Below are 24,250 nucleotides of genomic sequence, written 5' to 3' on the forward strand. Positions count from 1 at the left end.
ATTGCCTTTGTTTTTGATAATGTTTTCTTGAATTGAAAGCGGAATTGTCCCCACATGTGTACCTGTGTTACAGTTGGTTCCAGTGTAGTGCTGTGTACACTGACAGATGTAGTGAGACCAGAGGTCCTGACACACTCCTCCGTTCAGACACGGACCACTGAGACACGGAGACACTGCTGCTCGAGGACACCTAGTGACCATACCATCCATTGGTTATACTGTATGTTAACTGTCAATCGGTCTATACCATCTATCTGTTGTACTGTATGGATTCCCTCATCTGACTTAAGATTTTGACAACAACAGGTGGCTCCTCTACAGCTACGACAACTGCTACATCCCACCATTTTAGGCTAAATCCTGAATGGCACCCTTTTACCTATATAGTACACTTCTTTTGGTCCCTCAGAGGATGTAAATCTGAGCTCATACCTCTCCAAGAAGTTGTAGGCCGCCAGAGCTTTGGTAAGCCCTAAAGGTATACCATTTACTTTCATGTTTCTCACACAGCCAACAAAGTCATGAGTCTGGACTTGACCAGGCCGCAGCAGAACAGACTCAATAGACCTGACTCCCCCAAACGTCATGTTACTGCCGCCAACGTCCAGGGTCCTGGGGGGGACAGCAGGGACCAAGAACACAATGTAGTAAGTGAGAATGAATACAATAAATTGATATGACATTCAATTAAACACAACCCACATAAACTCAGCAAAAAAAGAAACGTCCCTTTTTCAGGACCCTGTCTTTCAAAGATAATTCGTAAAAATCCAAATAGCTTCACAGAACTTCATTGTAAAGGGTTTAAACACTGTTTCCCATGCTTGTTCAATGAACCATAAACAATTAATGAACACGCACCTGTGGAACAGTCGTTAAGACACTAACAGCTTACAGATGGTAGGCAATTAAGGTCACAGTTATGAAAACTTAGGACACTAAAGAGGTCTTTCTACTGACTCTGAAAAACACCAAAAAGATTTCCATGGTCCCTGCTCATCTGCGTGAACGTGCCTTAGGCATGCTGCAAGGAGGCATGAGGACTGCAGATGTAGCCAGGGCAATAAATTGCAATGTCCGTACTGTGAGACGCCTAAGACCGCGCTTACAGGGAGACAGGACGGACAGCTGATCGTCCTCGCAGTGGTAGACCACGTGTAACAACACCTGCACAGGATCGGTACATCCGAACATCACACCTTCGGGACAGGTACTGGATGGCAACAACGACTGCCTGAGTTACACCAAGAACGCACAATCCCTCCATCAGTGCACATACTGTCCGGCAATAGGCTGAGAGAGGCTGGACTGAGGGCTTGTAGGCCTGTTGTGAGGCAGGTCCTCACCAGACATCACCGGCAACAACGTCGCCTATGGGCACAAACCCACCGTCGCTGGACCAGACAGGACTGGCAAAAAGTGCTCTTCACTGACGAGTCGCGGTTTTGTCTCACCAGGGGTGATGGTTGGATTCGTGTTTATCGTCGAAGGAATGAGCGTTAAACTGAGGCCTGTACTCTGGAGCGGGATTGATGTGGAGGTGGAGTGTCCGTCATGGTCTGGGGCGGTGTGTCACAGCATCATCGGACTGAGCTCGTTGTCATTGCAGGCAATCTCAACGCTGTGCGTTACAGGGAAGACATCCTCCTCCCTCATGTGGTACCCTTCCTGCAGGTTCATCCTGACATGACCCTCCAGCATGACAATGCCAGCTGCCATACTGCTCGTTCTGTGTGTGATTTCCTGCAAGACAAGAATGTCAGTGTTCTGCCATGGCCAGCGAAGAGCCCGGATCTCAATCCCATTGAGCACGTCTGGGACCTGTTGGTTCGGAGGGTGAGGGCTAGGGCCATTCCCCCCAGAAATGTCCGGGAACTTGCAAGTGCCTTGGTGGAAGAGTGGGGTAACATCTCACAGCAAGAACTGGCAAATCTGGCAAATCTTGTTAGTCACATGTCTGTGGAACTTGTTCAGTTTATGTCTCAGTTGTTGAATCTTGTGTTCATACAAATATTTACACGTTAAGTTTGCTGAAAATAAAACGCAGTTGACAGTGGGAGGACATTTCTTTTTTTTCTGACTTTATAAGGTAATAATGAGTAGACACAAGTACCTTTTGGAGCCAATGCCATTACTTTGAGAGAGACAAAATCCAGTAGCCTTCACATCAGGACAGTGGTCCACTTGTAGAGAGCCTATCTGTAAGATGAAAACAAAAATAAGTGTGTGCGTGTTTATGTCTGCATGTACCATATGTGTTTATGTCTGCGCGTACTATTCGCGCGTGTGTGGGCCGCGCACACGCATGCCCTTGGGACTCACATTTCCTATCCTCCTGACAGTGATGCTGTGAAAGCGTCCATCAGCCACTTGCCTTTCCGTCTGCAGATGGACAGCTCCAGAGCCCAAGTCGTATGAGAGACAGACCCTCCCCTTCACAACCTCCAGTGCCAGGTACTCTACACTGCCCGGGCCTGATACCATGGTTGAGGACCATAAAGGAACATTCATTTTTTTGGTGTTATCCTCAATAATTTTACAACAATACAACGTAAATTGCCCATTAATTACACCAAACAACAAAAATGTGTTTTCTGCTGCATTCTCAACCCCCCCCCCAGACAGCACACATCACACACAGTTTTTAAATGCAGTGTTTCACTGTGTAGTTTTTACATTTCGTTTTTATTCATAGAAAATAAGTCAAATCAATCCATCTACCCGCAGGGTTATACAGCAGCAGGCTGTTCTGCTGCAACGTGGCCAGCTCCAGGGAGATGAAGTTACTCCTGGGATCTAGAGGAGGAAACTCCATATAGGACAACTCCTCAAAGCCATAGCTGTCCTCTTCGCAGTGGCTGCCACTCACACCTGAGGGAGAAGACAAAGGCAAAATGTAGAACTAACAAGAATGCTGAAAATAATTGTGAAAGAAGGATCAGGACAGAAATTTTGTAGGGATTCAAAGAAACGTTTCAGCGTTCTGATTGCACATTTTAAAGACTGAGCACCCATTCAGTATCCTCGCAAGCCGCCTGATCTCACGAGTTTACATGAATTGTTCGCTACATAGTGTAGCGAACCATTCACACAACAATTAAGGCAAGTGTATGTACTGTATGTTGGTGTGACAAGCTTTTACAGCTAGTTTAATGCCAGGTCAATATAATAACCACAAATATAATCATATGAGTGACTTAACCAATGTGCTGCCCAGCCTGGACAAGAAATGTGTATGTTAACAGATTGTATAATTTCTCACCAAAAGGGCAATGACATGTGTATCCTGTCAGACCATTGGTGCAGTTGCCTTGGAAACAAGGTGCTGATGCGCAGTGGTTAACGGAAAGCTCACAAAACTCCCCTGAAAAGAACAAAAGGTTAAAGAGTTAACACTCCAAATCCTCTCTCCATCTCTGTTTTGAGACAAATGTCAAAATAATTCTGTACAGTATTTGGAATAATTGCTACAGTACTGTTTGTGTGCAAAGCCATTGTAGAATACAGGTGTTCATCTGACATCTTAGTGTTGTGATTGCAGTAACCTCCAATTCTCAACCCTCAGTTTTAACATGAATTTGTAGTGACTGGGTTAGATGCATTATAGAGTCAATGTTGAGATTCAGGTTCAATATTACTTACCCTCATATCCAGGACTACAGTCACAGTGAACCCCATCCTCCGTGTTCAGGCACGTCCCTCCATGTTGACAGTGGACCTCCAGGCATACATCCACGTCAGCTGAGCAGTACAGGCCAGAGAAGCCCCTCTTACAGTGGCAACGGAACCCTCCCGGGTTATTAACACACACACTCTGTTTCTCGCAGGGTCTCTGGTCACACTCATCCACGTCTACTTCACACAGGGTGCCGGCAAAGCCCGCTGAACACAAACAATTAAAGATCTCATTCTGCGGCGACACAAAGATGACCGACGGGCTCTCCAGGACAAACAACTCGGGGCCGATGTGGACATTTTTGTTGCAGGTGGCTCCGTTCAGACAGGGGTTGACGAGGCAGGGGTCGCTGGTGATGTAGGACAAAGTGATGTTGCTCTGAGCCTCCAGAAGTTTCTGGTGGGCAGCAGAGATACTGCTGGCGACCTCTCCATTCAGGTACTGACCGTTGTAACTCTTCACCGCAGCCAGGAGCAGGACTTTATCACCTGTAGGCTTAATCCCAAACATGTGAGTCTTGGAGGCCTGCAGGTTAAACAGGCTGTCCAGGGCTTTGACAAACTTCAAATAATTGAGAGACAAGAAGTCTTCGACCGAGGTGGACGCCACATAGAACAGTATACAGCTGTCCATGGAAGCGTTGGTGAAGCCTTTGTAGTTCACGTAGATACTGTTGTTAACGAGAGGGTGGAGGTGGTCGGTGGCCTCAATTGTGATGTTGTACGTAGCTTCTCCCTGGTATGGAGAGGACCAGAGATCACAGGTGCCGTCAGGGATCGTGAACATGTTAAGAGGTCCGTTTCTGATGCTGCAGTTAAACGTGTCCACCACATCCTGGTCCTCAGGTCTGACGTCGCCGATGAAGCCGCCGGGGAAGGCACTGCCATAGTACTTCACCTCGATGTAGACGTTCCTCGGGACCGATGGGTTATCGTTCTCATCCTCGACTCTGACGTTAAACTTCGTGGTGGAGGACAGTGGAGGAGTCCCTGCGTCACTGATCACCACCGACAGATGAAACACAGAGTTGACCTCCCGGTCCAAAGGTCTGGAGGTGGAAAGGACTCCATCAGAAGTTAGGGTGAAGCTCCTCCCTGAGGCAGGCTGGACGATCCAGTAGGAGAATGGCCCCTGGTTGGGAGGTAGATCAGCATCAGAGGTGTTGAGCCTGGCCACTATGGTACCAGCAGGCTGGTTCTCCTTCACCTGCCCATGTGTGTTGACCAATGTGGGGGCGTGGTCATTAACATCAGTAATGGTCACCACAACTTGAGCAGTCCCAGTGGCTGGCGGAGAACCCTGGTCTGTGGCTGTCACAGTCAGGTTGTATAGGGGCCACAGTTCTCTGTCCAGGGGGGTACTGACAGACACAAGTCCACTGACAGGGTCTACAAAGAAGGATGAGTTGATGTTTCCATCCGGGATGCTGTAGGAGAAGCGGCTCCACTCTGGGACAGAGTCCTGGTCCAGGGCAACCACTCTGATAACAGAATTCCCCACAAGGCTGTCCTCCCTGATCTCCGCACTGTAGAGCCCCGAGGAGAACTCTGGTGGGTCGTTAGTGTCCACTATATTGATGTGGACCAAGGCTTCGTCCACATCTAGCCCTGTGATGACGCCTCGGTTCTTAGCTAGGATTCTCAGGGTGGCATGGCTGTAGCCCTGCTTCCTCAGATCAGCGGTGATGTAGATCTCTCCACTCTGTTCATCTACGTCGAAGCCTGTCCATCGGCTTTGTCCAATGAGCAGGTAGAAGACCTGTCCGTCGAGGCCTTCGTCAGAGTCAGTGGCGGTTACCTTGCCAACTCTAGTTCCAATAGATACATTCTCGGAGACGGACAGGTTGAACTTGTGTTGCAGGAACGCTGGGCTGAACTCGTTGACTCCTGAGACTTGGATATTAACGTGTGCGACGCTGAATGAATGGCGGTTTTCTGCGTCTGAGGCCTTGACAGTTATTTCGAAGGACCGCTTGAGCTCAAAGTCAAAGATATCCAGAGTGGTGACAGTGCCGTTCCTGGAGTCAATGGCAAACTGTCCAGAGTGTCCACTGGCCATCAGTGAGTAGGTGATATATGCATTGGCGCTTGAGTCTGCATCGGTAGCTCCGACCTGGAGGACCGGTGTCCCAACCGCAGAGTTCTCCAGCACTGAGGCTGTGTACTGTAACAATGTGAAGACCGGAGGGTTGTCGTTCACGTCACTGACATTCACGGTCATGATTACCGTCCCAGTCTTAGAGATCCAGCCTCCGTCTTTGGCGGTGATCTGAATACGATAAACTCTTTGTTTCTCATAGTCCAGCCTTTCGACTAGAGTAATCAACCCTGACCTCTGTCCTAAAGAGAACGGTGAATATTTGTTTCCTGACGTTATAGAATATGAGAGCACACCATTGACTCCATCGTCTCCGTCTTCGGCCTGGACTTTCCCAATGACTGACCCCACTAGCAGATCCTCAGGGACGGAGAAGGTAGCATACGTCTCTGAAAACTGCGGGGAAAACTGATTCTCTCCTGTAACCTCAAATTGAACAACAGCCTGTGATGAGAGAGGAGGGAACCCCTGGTTCTTTGCTGTAACTATGAGCATCAACAGTGAGTTAAGGCTTTGCCTCAATGTCCTATTAAGCATCAGTCTCCCATCGTCCATGTTTATTACAAAAACATCTGATGCGTTACCTCCGGTGAGACTGTATTCTATAGTAGTGTTGCTTTTGCTGCGATTGGAGTCCCGGTCCACGGCTGTTAGCCGCACCACCTCGGTTCCCATGGCGATGTTAAAGGGGATGGACAGGAGAGGCGGGAAAGGCAGGAAGCTGGGAGGGAAGTGGTTATACTGAACAACGGTTACAATGACCATGGAGTTACTGTATGAACGAACATTGCCACAGTCGGAGGCTACAACCGTAATACTAAGGCTCAGAGAGGCAGACTGATTTAGTAAAGACATGGGTTGCTTGGTGAGAATATCCCCAGTAGACGCATTGACCCAGAACTGCTCACTGGGAGGGTCGATCAGATACACAATCTGACTGTTTTGTCCCAGGTCAGCATCCATAGCGAGGACTCGCATAACAAATACTTCCTGGGCCCTGGTCTCAGTGACAGTAGCGGTGTAGACCTGTTTAGTAAAGACAGGTTTGTTGTCATTAACATCGGTTACGTCTATTGTCACGTCTGTACTAATGCTCCAAGCTGAGTCGTTGGCATTGACTTTCACCACATAATGGTCCTGGGTCTCCCTGTCCAGGGACAGCAACACTGTTATACACCCACTAGTCTTATCAATACTGAAGGGAAGAACGTCATCCCTCTGGTCAATTATGGAATAAGTAATCACAGCATTGGCACCGATGTCGTCATCTGTTGAGATTATCTGTAAAATGGTGTGTCCGATAGGAGAATCCTCAGTTATCTCAGTGAAGAAGATCTGTGTAAACCGAGGTGCGTGGTCGTTTGTGTCCAAAACCACCACTAGCATGACTGCAATGTCTTTATAGAAACTGTTGTTCTTGTCTGCAGCTACGATGGTTAAATTGTACTCAGGTATTTCCTCGCGGTCTAAACTCGTTGCTGTACTCAGCATGCCATTTTCTGAGTCGATGGTAAAAACATGGTCAATGTTCCGCTCTAAAATGCTGTACTGCACCTTTCCATAACTCCCAGAGTCCGCATCGATGGCGAGCACGTCACACACCCACGTCGCTGGAGAGTTCTCCGGTACCTCACACCTATATTCACTCTGAGTGAACTGTGGTGCGTTATCGTTCACATCAGTGACATTCACGTGAATCTCTGCATAAGAAGAGAACGGTGGAGAGCCTGCATCTCTGGCCTCCACCAGCAGTAGAAACTCTTTGTTGGTCTCATAGTCCAGAGGGTGGTGGATGGTCAACTGTCCAGTGACTTGGTGGAGGCGGAACAGGTGGTCAGAGTCTCCAGACACCAGGTAGAAGGACACTGGACCTGCTCTGGAAGTCCTGGCTGAGACCAGAGCTACCAAAGTTCCCTCTGGGTCCTCTTCAGAGAGAGATGGTCTGAGAACATCTACACCAACTGTGGGGAACTCTGAGGCATTCTGGAATCTGGTAAGGAGAGAAAAAAAAAGAAGAGGAAAATGCAGAGATGAGTTGGTGATGTGCCGGCTGGCAGGTCATCACCACAGTTAAAGAGCAACCCCCCTTTATACAGTCCTTCCCCACAAATCCCAGAGCAGACAAATAAAGATTAGAACTTTGAACCTGATGGTAACAGTTGTTGTGTCAAATTTAGGATTGTCTCCCCCGTCTTCCACGTGCACGTTGATAGTGATGTCGTTTGTCCCTGCGAGGGCACCAGTGGTGAGAATGATTCCCCTGTGTGGGCTGATGAAAAACTGGCCAGTGTTCTGCCCGTATAAGACGAAGTGAAGCTGTGCATTGATCCCTGAGTCACCATCCACTGCTCTCACCGCACACACAACAGACCCTGCAGAACACGGGCACAAACAGCATTGAAACAAATCATAAACACATTGTACACCTATCATAATCGCATTAATAAAGGCTATTTGTAATAATATGATTTACTTTGTTTTCCTTGTTTATCTATGATATCTAAAATGGCTGCTGTTACTAAACCCCCTCACCCGGAGCAGATCCAGCCGGCATGTTAGCCACATAGGGGCTGTGGAGGAACTGAGGCCAGTGGTCGTTGACATCCGCAACCAGGACAGACACCTGTACAGAGCTGGACAGCTGCTGTGTGGGGTGTGTGTCCCTGGCCACCACAGTCAGTCTGTAGATTGCCACCGCCTCCCTGTCCAGCACGCCAGTGGTCAACAGCTCCCCAGACGTGTCCTCAATAGAGAAGGGTCCATCAGCACTCTCTATGGAATACCTGGAATACAGTTAACCGTCGAATTACAGCAGTGAATCAAAAATAACATCACAGCAAAAGATCTGACCATATATTCTTTCTCAACTCCAGTGATGAGGATCCACAGGACTTCATATCTTGTTCCAGTCAAGGGAACTGTACCGTATTTGTCCATTGACACCTTCATCTGCATCATAGGCAGTGACCATGGCAAACACTGTGCCTGCAGGGCTATCCTCATAGACAATGGTGGTGTAGACCTCCTCACTAAACACTGGCCGGTTGTCATTCATATCGTCCACTACAACGTGGACTGTCACAGTCCCTGTCAGAGGTGGCAAACCTGAAGAGACCAAACAAAAGAACAATATCAAAAAGATACTAACAGCCTGCAGGTATTATGCTTTATTACTTGCTATAAGCATGTATGAGTTTTTATTTTGTGATGCCTCGACACACATAAAATAACATCTTATTCCATATTCATTACTGCTCAGAGATAGCTTAGCTAAATCCTACATCACACACAAATCACTGCAATCGGGATTCACAATGTGATATACAGTATACAATTTAGGTGCAGCTCTCATGTGTATACATTATACTTGTAAAGCAGAAAAAAACTGAGTTCTGATATTTCTTAAAGGAACGTGTTTTTGTCATACGGAAGCAGAGATCCTGATCACCTGAGTCGACAGCCATGATGTCTAACTTGTAGAGAGATGTCACCTCCCTGTCCAGGCTCTGTAGCATGTGAAAGGTGCCGTTTGGAGACAGAGAGAAGAGACCCTCCCAGTCTCTATCTATGAAGTACCTCATCTGGCTGTTCACCCCTAGATCATCATCACTAGCTGATACCTGGTCACAATTGGGGGGGGTTAAGATATTACTGAAAGACAACAGGTATAATGTATTACTAATGTATTACTTGTATTGTATTCAACTCATGATACTACTGTATGTTATGTCATACTGTATGTCATGTGGCAATTGTTTAATAGACTCAAAATGGCTAATAATAACTCAATCATCATTATGAGATTACACTAAATGACAAATCTTACAATGAATTATAGCTGCATCAAAATTATGCTGGTAAATTGGTAACATGATGTGATTGTCTCCTATCATAACATCAATCATAGTCTCTAGTGACATACATATCGAAGAGCTGGCAAACGCATGAAAGATTTGGTTCTGGGTTCTGAGATTACATTCATTGCAACGTCATCTGTTTGTTCATATGAAGCTGGAGGGTACTTCAGTCAGTTTACTCCAGGTCCTAACCAGGTCCTTATTATAAAGGATCACTTGTTCCCAATGACTTACCTAACTAAATAAGGGTGTAATAATAAAGCAATGACCCTACCACAGCAGTTACCTGGTGGGTGAGCTGAGACGGGTCTCCGCCGTTCTCCAACACATGGAGCGTCAGTGTGTCTGGAGAGAACAGCGGGCTACAGTCATTGACATCTAGGACAGTGATGTTGACCACAGCAGTGGCTGACCTGGGCATGCTGCCCTGGTCCATGGCTGTGACGGCTAGCAGGTGAAAGGAGGCTCTCTCTCTGTCCAGCCTGTCTATCAGGGAGATGACACCTCGGACTGAGTCCACCAGGAACGGGCTCCCCTGAGACAGCTGGTAGCGCACCTGTCCATTTAGAGTTCAGAGTTCTTATTGGTCATGTTTACAAAAACAGACATTTCAGAACATTAAAAACAAATACACGACCAGAAGTATGTGGACACCTGCTGGTCAAACATCTCATTCCAAAATCATAGGCATTAATATGGAGTTGGTTCCCCCCTGTATAACAACCTCCACTCTTCTGGGAAGGCTTTCCACTAGAAGTTCTGCGGGGACTTTCTTCTGTTCAGCCACAAGAGCATTAGTGAGGTCAGGCACTGATGTTGGGCGATTAGGCCTGGCTTGCAGTTGACGTTCCAATTCATACCAAAGGTTTTCGATGGGGTTGAGGTCAGGGCTCTGTGCAGGCCAGTCAAGTTATTCCACACCGATCTCGACAAAGCATTTCTGTATGGACCTCGCTTTGTGCATGGGGGCGCATCGGCATGCTGAAACTGGAAAATGCCTTCCCAAACTGTTGCCACAAAGTTGGAAGCACAGAATCTCCCTTCACTGGAGCTAAGAGGCCTAGCCCGAACCATGAAAAACAGCCCCAGACCATTATTCCTCCTCCACCAAACTTTACAGTTGGCACTATGCATTCGGGCAGGTAGTGTTCTACTGGCATCCGCCAAACCCCGATTCGTCCGTCGGACTGCAAGATGGTGAGCTTTACACCACTACAGCTTGGCATTGCACATGGTGATCTTAGGCTTGTGTGCGGCTGCTCGACCATGGAAAACCATTTCATGAAGCTCCTGAAGAACAGTTCCTGTGCTGACGTTGCTTCCAGAGGCAGTTTGGAACTGAGGACAGACAATTTTTAGGCTCTACGCGCTTCAGCACTCGACGGTCCCGTTCTGTGAGCTTGTGTGGCCTACCACTTTGCGGCTGAGTTGTTGTTGCCCCTAGACATTTCCACTTGCCAATAGCAGCACTTACAGTTGACCAGGGCAAATTTTTACGAATTGACTTGTTGGAAAGGTGGTATCATATGATGGTGTCACGTTGATAGTCACTGAGCGCTTCACTGAGGCCATTCGTTATTAAAAATAAATAAATCGTACCCCCTTTTTTTCTCCCCAATTTCATGATTACAATCTTGTCTCATCACTGCAACGTCCTCTGAAACATGACCCGCCAAGCCGCGCTTCTAAACACCCGTTTGCTTAATTTAGAAGCACCAATGTGTCGAAGGAAACACTGTTCAACTGATGACCGAAGTCAGCCTGCAGGCCCCCGGCCCGCCACAAGGAGTCGCTCGAGCGTGATGAGCCAAGTAAAGCACCTCCGGCCAAACCCCTATGGGACTCCCGGTCACGTCACTACAGCCTGGGATCGAGCCCCGGGCTGTAGTGTTGCCGCAACACTGCAATGCAGTGCCTTAGACCGCTGCGCCACTCGGGAGGCCTCAGTGAGGCCACTCTACTGGAAATGTTTGTCTATGGAGATTGCAGGGCTGTGTGTTCGATTCCATACACTTGTCAGCAACGGGTGTGGCTGAAATAGCCAAATCCACTCATTTGAAGGGGTGTCCACATACTTTTGTATATATAGTGTACATTAAATGTAATCCCAATATCTCGTCTGACCCTGGGACAGCTCATTACTGCACCTGTCCATTTAAGCCAATGTCCCCATCCAGAGCACGGAGCTGCAACAGGCTGGTTCCTCTGGGGGTATCCTCTCTGACTGCCAGGCTGTAGTAGTTGTGTGTGAACTCTGGGTTGTGATCGTTGGCGTCCTCTACATGCACTGCTAGGTTCATAGAGGAGGCCAACGGAGGAGAGCCTCTGTCTGTAGCTGTCACAGTGACAGTCAGCGTATCCAACTGAATTTACATGACATTTACATTTCAGTCATTTAGCAGATCATTAAGTTAAAGGGGAAGTTTACTATTTTACTATTTAATGTTAGATGGTTCCTCACCCTGAGATCAGTTTATGGCTTGGTTTACTTTAAACGGCCAGTTTAAACTTCAGCTAACTTTAACTAGCAAAAAATCTGTGGGAGTGATAGGGGCATGGGGCACACAGCTGACACGGTCACCTTTTAAGTAACATCAAACCAAGTAATTGCATTAATTTTAGTAAGTTTCAGTGCCTGACTCTATCACTTCCATAGATTTTTAGCTAGTGATGGCTAAAGTTAGCTGAAGTTTGTAATGGATTTTTAAAGAAAACCAAACCATGGATTACTGTTTCTCCTGACCCATAAACGATTTTCAGGGTTAGGAACCTACAAAATGAAAATATAAAGTGAGTTCAGTTTATTAGCAGATATTCAACTAAAAGAGGTAACGTACTGGGGTCTAGTCTAGTGGTAGTGTTGCCAACCCTGTACTATGTATGGCCTCTAGCAGTGGGGGTTTGATCCCCAGGTCTGCCACTTGTATGTCCTCTATCTGTCTCAGATGTATCACATCCCCTATCCCAGTAAATTATTCTAAATAGAAAGAAACCTACTAAGTAGGTAACACTACCACATAATAATGATCAATGAAAGTAAAACCATGCCACTATCAGCAAAATCAGTGCTAGAAAGAGTAAAAAGTTTAAAAGTAGAGTCAATTTACCTGCTCTCTGTCCAGAGGCTGCTGCAAGTACAGACGACCATTAGTACGGTTGATACTGAACACACTGACTGACGTGTCCTCCAGGGTGTAGACGACGTCCCCGTTGGATCCTGAGTCCACATCCACTGCCTGTATCACCATGACAACAGTCTGGAGAGCAGTGTCTTCTGGGATGGTGACACTACCGGCTGATGTGAAAGACGGCATGTTGTCGTTTATATCGTCTACATTGACGACAACACGTGCTGTGGCAGTGAGGCGTCTAGAAATGGACAGAGCACGATCGGTAGCCTGGACTGTCAGACGGTAGTCTGAGCTGCTCTCTCTGTCTAACTCTAGGTTTAGGCAGAGAGCACCGTCTGGATTGACCGAGAATGTAGTGTCGCCATCTTCGGCTGTCACTTCTATGTCCACCTCTCCGTTCATACCTGACAGACAACATCAAGGAGGATTATTCAATACGAAGGATAGGATATCTGAAAGATACATAATCTATAATATCATGTAGTCTAACAATAAAATTGATGGATAATATCATAGTTTGAATACAAATGTGTAAAGTACAGTGCATTCGCAAATTATTCAGACCCCCTCTTCAGACTTATTTTCCACATTTTGTTACGTTACAGACTTATTCTAAAATTGATTAAATATATTTTTTTCTTCATCAATCTACACCCAATAATCCATAATGACAAAGCAAAAACAGGTTTTTAGAAATTTTTGCAAATGTATAAAAAATAACATTTACATAAGTATTCAGACCCTTTACTCAGTACTTTGTTGAAGCACCTTTGGCAGCGATTACAGCCTCAAGGCTTCTAGGGTATGACGCTACAAGCTTGATACACCTATATTTGGGGAGTTTCTCCCATTCTTCTCTGCAGATCTTCTCAAGCTCTGTCAGGTTGGATGGGGAGCGTCACTGCACAGCTATTTTCAGGTCTCTCCAGAGATGTTTGATCGGGTTCAAGTCCGGGCTCTGGCTGGGGACAATGAGATTTGTCCTGAAGCCACACCTGCGTTATCTTTGCTGTGTGCCCAGGGTCGTTGTCCTGTTGGAAGGTTCAACTTCCAACAGGACGTTCATCGTTCTCTCGATCCTGACTAGTCTCCCAGTCCCTGCCGCTGAAAACAACCCCACAGCATGATGCTGCCACCACCGTGCTTCACCGTAGGTATGGTGCCAGGTTTCCTCCAGACGTGACGATTGGCATTCGGCCCAAAGAGTACAATCTCAGTTTCATCAGACCAAAGAATCTTGTTTCTCATGGTCGGAGAGTCCTTTAGGGGCCTTTTGGCAAACTCCAAGCGGGCTGTCAACTTTAGGAAGAGTCTTGGTGGGTTCCAAACTTCTTCCATTTAGAATGATGGAGGCCACTGTGTTCTTGGGGACCTTCAATGCTACAGAAATGTAGCATTGAAGGGACCTTATATAGACAGGTGTGTGCCTTTCCAAAATATGTCCAATCAATTGAATTTTCCACAGGTGGATTCCAATCAAGGATGATCAATGGAAACAGGATGCACCTGAGCTCAAATAAGTCTCATAGCATAGTGTCTGAATACTTATGTAAATAAGGTATTTGTTTTTTATTTTTAATACATTTACAAACATTTCTAAAAACTTGTTTTTGCTTTGTCATTATTGTGTGTAGATTGAGGATTTCTTTTTATTTAATCCATTTTAGAATAAGGCTGTAACGTAACAAATTGTGGAAAAAGTCAAGGGGTCTGTATACTTTCCAAATGCACTGTATGTAGTGTGTGATCTGCCTTTAGACTATGATTGTCTGGCATCTTTGTATTGCATATAGACACTGCAAACCACTTACTCTCACATAGAGGCTAAGAGGAAGTGAAGAGGAGTTCAAATAAAATGATCTTAGCTGTAACCTAAAGTGTCTGGTTAAAACAACAGTTATATGGAAGGGATTACACATAAAGTAAAATATGTAACCATACTAAAAGAAGCTGCACACAGACAACACAGTTCACAGACAAAGCAGTGGAACTACTCCAGGTATTCAGTTCAAGTAATCCCACCAACATCTTGGATAGTGCATCATTCTGCTTCTCAATCATTTATCTCATTGGATCAATTGACGTTCACTGGATAAAACAGAACTCAACTGGACAAGACTGAAAGTGATTCCCTTGGACAAACTCCAGGACCAGCATCACCATTACCTTCTAACTGGTCAGTGTCTCTTCTTCACAATAAAAATGAGGCTGGTCTTTGTTCAGCTGGGACTATTCGCGGTTTTGTTTGGATCTTTGGATCCTGGGGTTGGTTGAATGAAAATGCATCCTCTAGGATCAGTCCATCCGGTACTGGAAGCACATTCTTCAAACTCAACTTCTCTATTGTTCCCTCAAACTCTGTCTCGAGATTATGAATGGATCTATTTTTTTGCCATTCATTCCAGTCATTGGCAGCAGAGAACTGGAAGGAAAGGCGGCCAAATGAAGTGTTGGCTTTGGGGACGACGAGTGAAATATACCTGCTGGAGCGCGTGCTACGGGTGGGTGCTGCTATGGTGACCAGTGAGCTGAGATAAGGCGGGGCTTTACCTCGCAAAGACTTATAGATGACCTGGAGCCAGTGGGTTTGGTGACGAATATGTTGTGAGGGCCAGCCAACGAGAGCATAAAAGGTCACAGTGGTGGGTAATATATGGGGCTTTGGTGACAAAACGGTTGGCACTGTGATAGACTACGTCCAATTTGTTGAGTAGAGTGTTGGAGGCTATTTTGTAAATTACATCGCCGAAGTCAAGGATCGGTAGGATAGTCAGTTTTACGAGGGTATGTTTGGCAGCATGAGTGAAGGAGGCTTTGTTGCGAAATAGGAAGCCGATTCTAGATTACATTTTCGATTGGAGATGTTTAATATGAGTCTGGAAGGAGAGTTTACAGTCTAACCAGACACCTAGGTATTTGTAGTCGTCCAGATATTCTAGGTCAGAACCGTACAGAGTAGTGATGCTAGTTGGGCGGGAGGGTGCGGGGAGCAATCGGTTGAATAGCATGCACTTAGTTTTACTAGCATTTAAAAGCAGTTGGAGGCCACGGAAGGAGTGTTGTATGGCGTTGAAGCTCGTTTGGAGGTTTGTAAGCACAGTGTCCAAAGAAGGGCCAGATGTATACAGAATGGTGTCGTCTGCGTAGAGGTGGATCAGAGAATCACCAGCAGCAAGAGCGACATCATTGATATACACAGAGAAACGAGTCGGCCCGGGAATTGAACCCTGTGGCACCCACAGAGACTGCCAGAGGTCCGGACAACAGGCACTCTGATTTGACACACTGAACTCTATCTGAGAGTAGTTGGTGAACCAGACGAGGCAGTCATTTGAGAAGCCAAGGCTATTGAGTCTGCCGATGATTGCGAATGCTGTGATTGACAGAGTCGAAAGCCTTGGCCAGGTCGATGAAGACGGCTGCACAGAATGGTTTTTTCGATGGCGGTTATGATATCTTTTAGGACCTTGAGCGTGGCTGAGGAACACCCATGACCAGCTCGGAAACAAGATTGCATAGTGGAGAAGGTACGGTGGGATTCGAAATGGTCAGTGATCTGTTTGTTAACTTGGCTTTCGAAGCCATTTTAGAAAGGCAGGGCAGGATGGATATAGGTCTATAACAGTTTGGGTCTAGAGTGTCTCCCCCTTTGATGAGGGGGATGACCGTGGCAGCTTTCCAATCTTTGGGGATCTCAGACGATACGAAAGAGAGGTTGAATAGGCTAGTAATAAGGGTTGCAACAATTTCAGCTGATCATTTTAGAAAGAGAGGGTCCAGATTGTCTAGCTCAGCTGATTTGTAGGGATCCAGATTTTTCAGAACATCAGCTGTCTGGATTTGGGTGAAGGAGAAGCAGGGGGGGGCTTTGACAAGTTGCTGCAGAGGGTGCTGAGATGTTGGCCGGGTTAGGGGTAGCCAAGTGGAAAGCTTGGCCAGCCGTAGAAAAATGCTTATTGAAATGATCGATTATCGTAGATTTATCAGTGGTGACAGTGTTTCCTATCCTAAGTGCCGTGGGCAGCTGGGAGGAGGTGCTCTTGTTCTCCATGGACTTTACAGTGTCCCAGAACCTTTTGTTATTAGTGCTACACGAAGCAAATTTCTGTTTGAAAAAGCTAGCCTTAGCTTTCCTAACTGACTGGGTATATTGGTTCCTGACTTCCCTGAAAAGTTGCATATCGCGGGGGCTATTCGATGCTACGCATAACGCCACATGATGTTTTTGTGCTGGTCAAGGGCAGTCAACTCTGGGGTGAGCCAAGGGCTATATCTGTTCTTAGTTAAAAAAAAWTTGAATGGGGCATGCTTATTTAAGATGGTGAGGAAAACAATTTTGAAGACAACCAGGCATCCTCTGCTGATGGGATGAGGTCAATATCCTTCCAGGAAACCCGGGCCAGGTTGATTAGAAAGGCCTGCTCGCTGAAGTGTTTTAGGGAGCGTTTGACAGTGATGAGGGGTGGTCGTTTGACCACGGACCCATTATGCATGCAGGAAATGAGGCAGTGATCGCTGAGATCCTGGTTGAAGACAGCAGAGGTGTATTTAGAGGGCAAGTTGGTCAGGATGATATCTAAGAGGGCGCCCATGGTTACGGATTTAGGGTTGTACTTGTAGGTTCCTTGATAATTTGTGTGAGATTGAGGGCATCTGTCTTAGATTGTAGGATGGCCGGGGTGATAAGCATGTCCAAGTTTAGGTCACCTAACAGTACGAACTCTGAAGATAGATCGGGGTCGATCAATTCACATACGGTGTCCAGGGCACAGCTGGGTGCTGAAGGTGGTCTATAACAAGTGGCAACGGTGAGAGACTTGTTTCTGGAAAGATGGATTTTTAAAAGTAGAAGCTCAAATTGTTTGGGCACAGAAATGGATAGTATTACAGATCTCTGCAGACTAACTCCGCCACCTTTGGCAGTTCTATCTTGTCGGAAAATGTTATAGTTAGGGATGGAAATTTCAGGATTTTTGGTGGCCTTCCTAAACCAGGATTCAGACACGGCTAGGACATCCGGGTTGGCGGAGTGTGCTAAAGTAGTGAATAAAACAAACTTAGGGAGGATGTTTCTAATGTTAACATGCATGAAACCAAGGCTTTTACGGTTACAGAAGTCAACAAATGAGAGCGCCTGGGAAATAGGAGTGGAGCTGGGGGCTGCAGGGCCTGGATTAACCTCTACATCACCAGAGGAACAGAGGAGGAGTAGGATAAGGGTACTGCTAAAGGCTATAAGAACTGGTCGTCTAGTACTTTCGGAACAGAGAGTAAAAGGAGCATGTTTCTGGGCACGGTAGAATAGATTCAAGGCATAATGTACAGACAAAGGTGTTTGGTAGGATGTGAGTACATTGGAGGTAAACCTAGGCATTGAGTGACGATCAGAGAGGTTTGTTCTCTAGAGGCACCATTTAAGCCAGGTGAGATCACCACATGTGTGGGGGATGGAACAAAAGTGCTAGCTAAGGCATATTGAGCAGGGCTGGAGGCTCTACAGTGAAATAAGACAACAATCACTAACTAAAACAGCAATAGACGAGGCATATTGACATTAGGGAGAGGCATGTGTAGCTGAGTGATCATAGGGTTCAGTGAGTAGCTAGGCGAGCTGGAGACACGGCGATTCAGACAGCTAGCAGGCCGGGGATAGCAGGCTAGCAGATGAGCCTCGGGGACGTTGCAACGGAAGAGCCTGTTGAAACGCCCTCGGACGGTTACGTCAGCAGACCAGTCGCGATGGATCGGCGGGAATTGACCTGGCTGAGGCTGGCTGATGTCCGAGTTAACGGTGATGACCGCTAGTAGTGGCTAACTCACTACTAGCTAGTAGCTAGTTAGCTGGCAAGCTTCTGATGGGGGTTCCGGTTCTAAAGTATAGAAAATAGCAGATCCATACCACATTGAGTGAGGCGGGTTGCAGGAGAGTATATTCAGTCCGTAGATGGAAATTGAGATTAAAAATATAAAAATGTATACGACATATATACGAAGAAAACGATAATTACACGTGACGGGACAAGACAAACAAAACAGACGCCCGACTGCTACGCCATCTTGGACTAAATTGAAATCCATACCACATTGGGTATTCCAGCCGATCCATCACGACTGGTCTGCCGACGTAACCGTCCGAGGGGGTTTCAACAGATTGATGAGGATTTTTTTTATTTTTATACATACATAAAATGTGGTAAGTCAAGGGGTCTGAATACTTTCCCAATGCACTGTATATACAAAAGTATGTGGACACCCCTTCAAATGAGTGGATTCAGCTATTTCAGTCACATCTGTTGCTGACAGGTGTATCAAATTGAGCACACAGCCATGCAATCTCTATAGACAAACATTGGCAGTAGAACAACCTTACTGAAGAGCTCAGTGACTCACCGTCATAGGATGCCACCTTTCCAAGTCAGTTCATCAAATTTCTGCCCTGCTAAAGCTCCCCTGGTCAACTGTAAGTGCTGTTGTTGTGAAGTGGAATTGTCTAGGAACAACAACGGCTCAGCTGAGAAGTGGTAGGCCTCACAAGCTCACAGAATGTGACCGCTGAAGCGTGTAGCGTGTAAAAATCGCCTGTCCTCGGTTGCAAAACTGACTACTGAGTTCCAAACTGCCTCTGGAAGCAACGTCAGCATAAGAACTGTTCATCAGGAGCTTCATGAAATGGGTTTCCATGGCTGAGCAGCCACACACAAGCCTAAGATCACCTACCGCCATTGGATTCTGGAGCAGTGGAGACACGTTCTCTGGATTGATGAATCACGCTTTACCATCTGGCAGTCTGACGAACAACTCTGGGAATGCTACCTGCCCGAATCCATAGTGCCAACTTTAAAGTTCGGGGGAGGAGGAATAATGGTCTGGAGGTGTTTTTCATGGTTTGGGCTAGGCCCCTTAGTTCCAAGTGAATGGAAATCTTAACGCTACAGCATACATTGACATTCTAGATGATTCTGTGCTTCCAACTTTGTGGGAGGCCCTTTCCTGTTTCAGCATGACAATGCCCCCGTGCACAAAGCGAGGTCCATACAGAAATGGTTTGTTGAGATCGTTGTGTGGAAGAACTTGACTGGCCTGCACAGAGCCCTAACCTCAACCTCACCGAACACCTTTGGTATGAATTGGAACACCGACTGCGAGCCAGGCTTAATCGCCCAACATCAATGCCCGACCTCACTAATGCTCTTGTGGCTGAATGGAAGCAAGACCCCGCAGCAATGTTCCAACATCTAGTGGAAAGCCTTCCAAGAAGAGTGGAGGCTATTATAGCAGCAAAGGGGGGACCAACTCCATATTAATGGCCATAATTTTAGAGATGTTCGACAAGCAGGATCCACATTCTTTTGGTCATAAATGTAAACTTTATTTAACTAGGAAAGTCAGTTAAGAACAAATTCTTATTTACAATGACTGGCCAAAACACCGGACGACGCTGGGCCAATTGTGCGCCACTCTATGGGACTCTTAATCACGGCTGGTTGTAATACAGCCTGGAATCGAACCAGGGTGTCTGTAGTGACGCCTCTAACACTGAGATGCAGTGCCTTAGACCACTGCGCCACTCGGGAGCCCAAAGCCTGGCTGGATAATTAGGTCCGGGGACAGAGACATGTACAGGTCATTTTATGGAATGATGGAGAACCGGAGATTACATGTAACATTTTTTAAATGGCATAGAGATGGCAATGAGATAGTTGTTTTATTAGTCATTTGCAATGAGCTCAATTACTGTTGAAATGATCATAGATCCGTGATCAAATGTCCAGGTTACGTATACAGTAGAGCCTGTTTTCAGCAGACAAGCCTTGATGTGGCTTTGATCATGTGATGGGGCTGACTAGTAAATAAATAAATAGGACTGAAACTGGTAATGCTTTGTCCGTTTGATACCTAATAAACACAACCTTGGTCTATACAGCACCTGTCTGTGTCAGGTGGTATGTTAAACATGTTGTTCCACACTCACCGTCATCCGCATCAGAGACATTGAGAGAGAGGAAGCAGGTTCCAACAGGGCTGTCCTCTGGTACAGAGACGGAGTAAGAGTCCAGTCTGAACACTGGAAGGTTATCGTTGACATCCAGCACATTAAAATAGACCCTGGCTCTGCTGGCCCCTAAGGCCCCATGCTTCACTACCACTGTCAGGATGTAGAGTCTCTGGGTTTCGTAGTCCAGGGAGCGTGACAGCAGAAAGTCACCGGAGAGATGGCTGAGCAGGAACAGGCCCTCCCCGTCGTCCTCCAACACAGAGAAGATAATGTTTGTCGATCCTTTGCTGTGCTCTCCTGCTCCCACCTTCCCCACTATTGTTCCTGTCAATACATGGAATTAGACAGTACACTCAGGATGAAATTCTCTGACGTGTCTGATGGTTTGGTAACTTACTATTACCAATGCTGGTTCCAATGGCTCAGTGGGGTTAAAGTATGGTGCTGGCAACACCAGTGTTGTGCGTTCATTCCCCACGCACTCATAATTGGCAATGTTTCATCATCACCATTCTCTAACATGAGGAAGGTGGAGCACACCAGGAGGTATTTAATCCTCTAACTGAAATAGGCAGGGGAGTTGGTGGAATTTCATTTAAAGCCATGAGGTTTAAAACATTAAAAGAAATACTGAGCATTAACATCTACCAATAACTTCCTAAGCCGATCAGTCAGTAGGTGTCAGCCTGAAGACTTCGTAACTGAGGCATGTGACTCTGGATTAAAGAACAAACATGTATGAACAAGCTTAACTAATCAGCATTTAAATATCTGCGAGAAGGAAAGGGGTAAACACCGCTCTACCTGGTTGTGTGTCCTCTTTCACTTGAAAAGAATAGACAAGTTTGTAGAAGGACAGTGGTGTGAGGCGTCTTTGTGGAGAATGTGTAGCGCCTGACTTGCTGTTGCCATGCCAATGAGATCTCTGATACCAGGAGGACAGAGGGTGCCGCTTCACCAAGGTCATATTGGACCACTTCTCCTGGTTGCTGGCAGCTTGGCTAGCATCGGCCATATTGGAAAATGGCACTCCATTGAAAAACATGTAGTTGACACCCTGTTAAAACAGACAAAGTACACCCCAATGAAGGCATTAGAGCAGTAACATTCGTGACAATAAAAAAAAGTTCATTGCAAACAGTGTGACTTTCCTTTATAAAAAAAAATAACAATCTTACAAAACATATAATAAAATGAATGTCCAAATATGTGTGGTTCAGTATTTTATATAGAAGCAATAGAATAACTACTCCAATGTGGATACTACTATATAATTAATGTTGATATTGAGTAACATTTTGAAGGACAAAACATCTATGGTAAACTGAAACCTACATCAACCGGAACAGAAGCTTCTTAGTCCCTCAGTCTGACACAAAGAGGAGAAAACAGCCTTTGTGGCATAACTTTTCTGAAGGCAGTAACATTATACTTTGAATTGGAGGCGCTGCACTTTAGCTGCTCCACTTCTTTCTCTATTTCTCTTTCACAGCACCAGAGACCAGTCGTGAATGTTTCATTCTTCCCCTCCCCCGGGATCCTGCCTTTGACAGTCCCTATAATGCCAACCTGTTCTATTACTTCAGACAGAGTGAGAGGACTCTATAACTGTTTCTGTCTTTCAATTGGAAAACTTTTCTGTTTGAACAGGAGTTCATAGCCAGCAAACTTTAAAGGTCCAACGCAGCAGTTTTTATCTCGATATCAAATAATTTATGGGTAACAATGCATTGTTTTCAATTCAAATGGTAAAAATATTATGTGGAAATATATAAAGTACACGAAATCACGTGTTTGACTGCACTGCCCCTTTAGGGCAGCTATCATTGAAAATGAATGACTCAAAATGGTACATGTTTTTTTTCCCCTCATGAGAATTACGCATACATTGAAGAATAAAAAGACAAAACAATTGAAAAATTGTGGCACACTATTGGTCACTGACTGGAATTTGGAACCGACTCCAAAGCTTCAGTGGACTACAACTAGGCAATACAAGACTAGACATTTAAGGACCTCAGGTGAAGAATAGAGATAATATGAAAGCAAGTTGAATAAAACAGAAGATGTTATAGAATGCAAAATAACATGTAGGTCTATGGAGCTCTTGAAAGTCCTGAATGAATGTCGGAATTCGAGGAAACTTACCATTAGATAAAAAATAAAAGTTTTCCATTTGATTAATGATCCAGCAGTGTCCATTTTCGTGATCAAAGACACAATCTTAACCATCTGAGCGCAGTTACCTCTCCATTGGTGTTTTCACTCAAGTGATGATAGTGAGAAAACCGCATGCATTTAGATCACATAAATGTGTCCAGGGGGTACGGTCCGTGCTGGCGGCATTCGTGTAGCCTAGTCAAATAGTTGGTAGCAGCACAGGCAAGGGGAAACTTGTTGGAGCCTATCGCGGGTGAAAAGAGCTAATAATGAGCTGAATGAGCTACTGTCACCTACAATTGAATGTCTGACTGAACATGCTGACCACACCGGTCGCGTTACGTGCGCGAGCGTTGCAAAATCAATTTACACATACATGTTAAGCTTCGAACACACCAAGAGCTTTATTGCATTTTGGTACAACAGAATTACATTAATTTCCAATGATATGCTGCGTTTCAAATCAAACCAAATCAAATTGTATTAGTCACATGCACCGAATACAACAGATATTCACCTAACTGTGACATGCTTACTTAGGAGCCCCTAACCAACAGTGCAGTTTAAAAAATATATGAATAAGAATAAGAGATAAAAGTAACACGTAATTAAAGAGCAGCAGTAAAAAATAACAATATATACAGGGGGGTGCTGGTAAAGAGTCAATGTGCAGGGGCACCGGTTAGTTGAGGTAGTATGTACATGTAGGTAGAGTTATTAAAGTAACTATGCATAGATGACAACAGACAGTGGCAGTGGTGTGGAGAGGGGGGGGGGGGGGTATAGAGGTTCTGGATGGCAGGAAGCTTAGCCCCAGTGTACTGGGGCGTACGCACTACCCTCTGTAGTGCCTTGCGGTCGGAGGCCGAGCAGTTGCCATACCAGGCAGTGATGCAACCAGTCAGGATGCTCTCGATGGTGCAGCTGTAGAACCTTTTGAGGATCTGAGGACCCATGCCAAATCTTTCCAGTCTCCTGAGGGGGAATAGGTTTTGCCGTGCCCGCTTCACGACTGTCTTGGTGTGCTTGGACCATGTTAGTTTGTTGGTGATGTGGACACCAAGGAACTTGAAGCTGTCAACCTGCTCCACTGCAGCCACGTCGATGAGAATGGGGCGTGCTCGGTCCTCTTTTTCCTGTAGTCCACAATCATCTCCTTTGTCTTGATCACGTTGAGGGAGAGGTTGTTGTCCTGCCACCACACGGCCAGTTCTCAGACCTCCTCCCTACAGGCTGTCTCGTTGTTGTCGGTGGTCAGGCCTACCACTGTTGTGTCATCTGCAAATTTAATGATGGTGTTGGAGTCGTGCCTGGCCGTGCAGTCATGAGTGAA

The 24,250-nt window shown here is 46.0% G+C and overlaps 1 protein-coding gene across 1 annotated transcript in view; it reads right to left on the reverse strand.

The window, feature by feature from the left end:
* Positions 1-23,154, reverse strand: part of LOC112068224 (protocadherin Fat 4) — a 33,163-nt gene extending 10,009 nt beyond the window's left edge. The window contains exons 1-17 of the mRNA XM_024135318.2: positions 22,906-23,154; positions 21,562-21,814; positions 20,734-21,081; positions 12,738-13,165; positions 11,778-11,993; positions 9,917-10,186; positions 9,222-9,393; positions 8,698-8,878; positions 8,306-8,556; positions 7,920-8,145; positions 3,643-7,763; positions 3,263-3,364; positions 2,722-2,871; positions 2,323-2,474; positions 2,114-2,199; positions 433-612; positions 63-190 (exon numbers count right to left, since the gene is read on the reverse strand). Of these exons, the coding sequence (XP_023991086.1) occupies positions 63-190; positions 433-612; positions 2,114-2,199; positions 2,323-2,474; positions 2,722-2,871; positions 3,263-3,364; positions 3,643-7,763; positions 7,920-8,145; positions 8,306-8,556; positions 8,698-8,878; positions 9,222-9,393; positions 9,917-10,186; positions 11,778-11,993; positions 12,738-13,165; positions 20,734-21,081; positions 21,562-21,814; positions 22,906-22,989 (7,348 nt within the window). The 5' untranslated portion in view covers positions 22,990-23,154. The remainder of the gene's footprint in view (positions 1-62; positions 191-432; positions 613-2,113; positions 2,200-2,322; positions 2,475-2,721; positions 2,872-3,262; positions 3,365-3,642; positions 7,764-7,919; positions 8,146-8,305; positions 8,557-8,697; positions 8,879-9,221; positions 9,394-9,916; positions 10,187-11,777; positions 11,994-12,737; positions 13,166-20,733; positions 21,082-21,561; positions 21,815-22,905) is intronic.
* Positions 23,155-24,250: the final 1,096 nt, after the last annotated feature.

This window comes from Salvelinus sp. IW2-2015, unplaced genomic scaffold (assembly GCF_002910315.2).
Source record: "Salvelinus sp. IW2-2015 unplaced genomic scaffold, ASM291031v2 Un_scaffold285, whole genome shotgun sequence".
NCBI classification, from domain to species: domain Eukaryota; kingdom Metazoa; phylum Chordata; class Actinopteri; order Salmoniformes; family Salmonidae; genus Salvelinus; species Salvelinus sp. IW2-2015.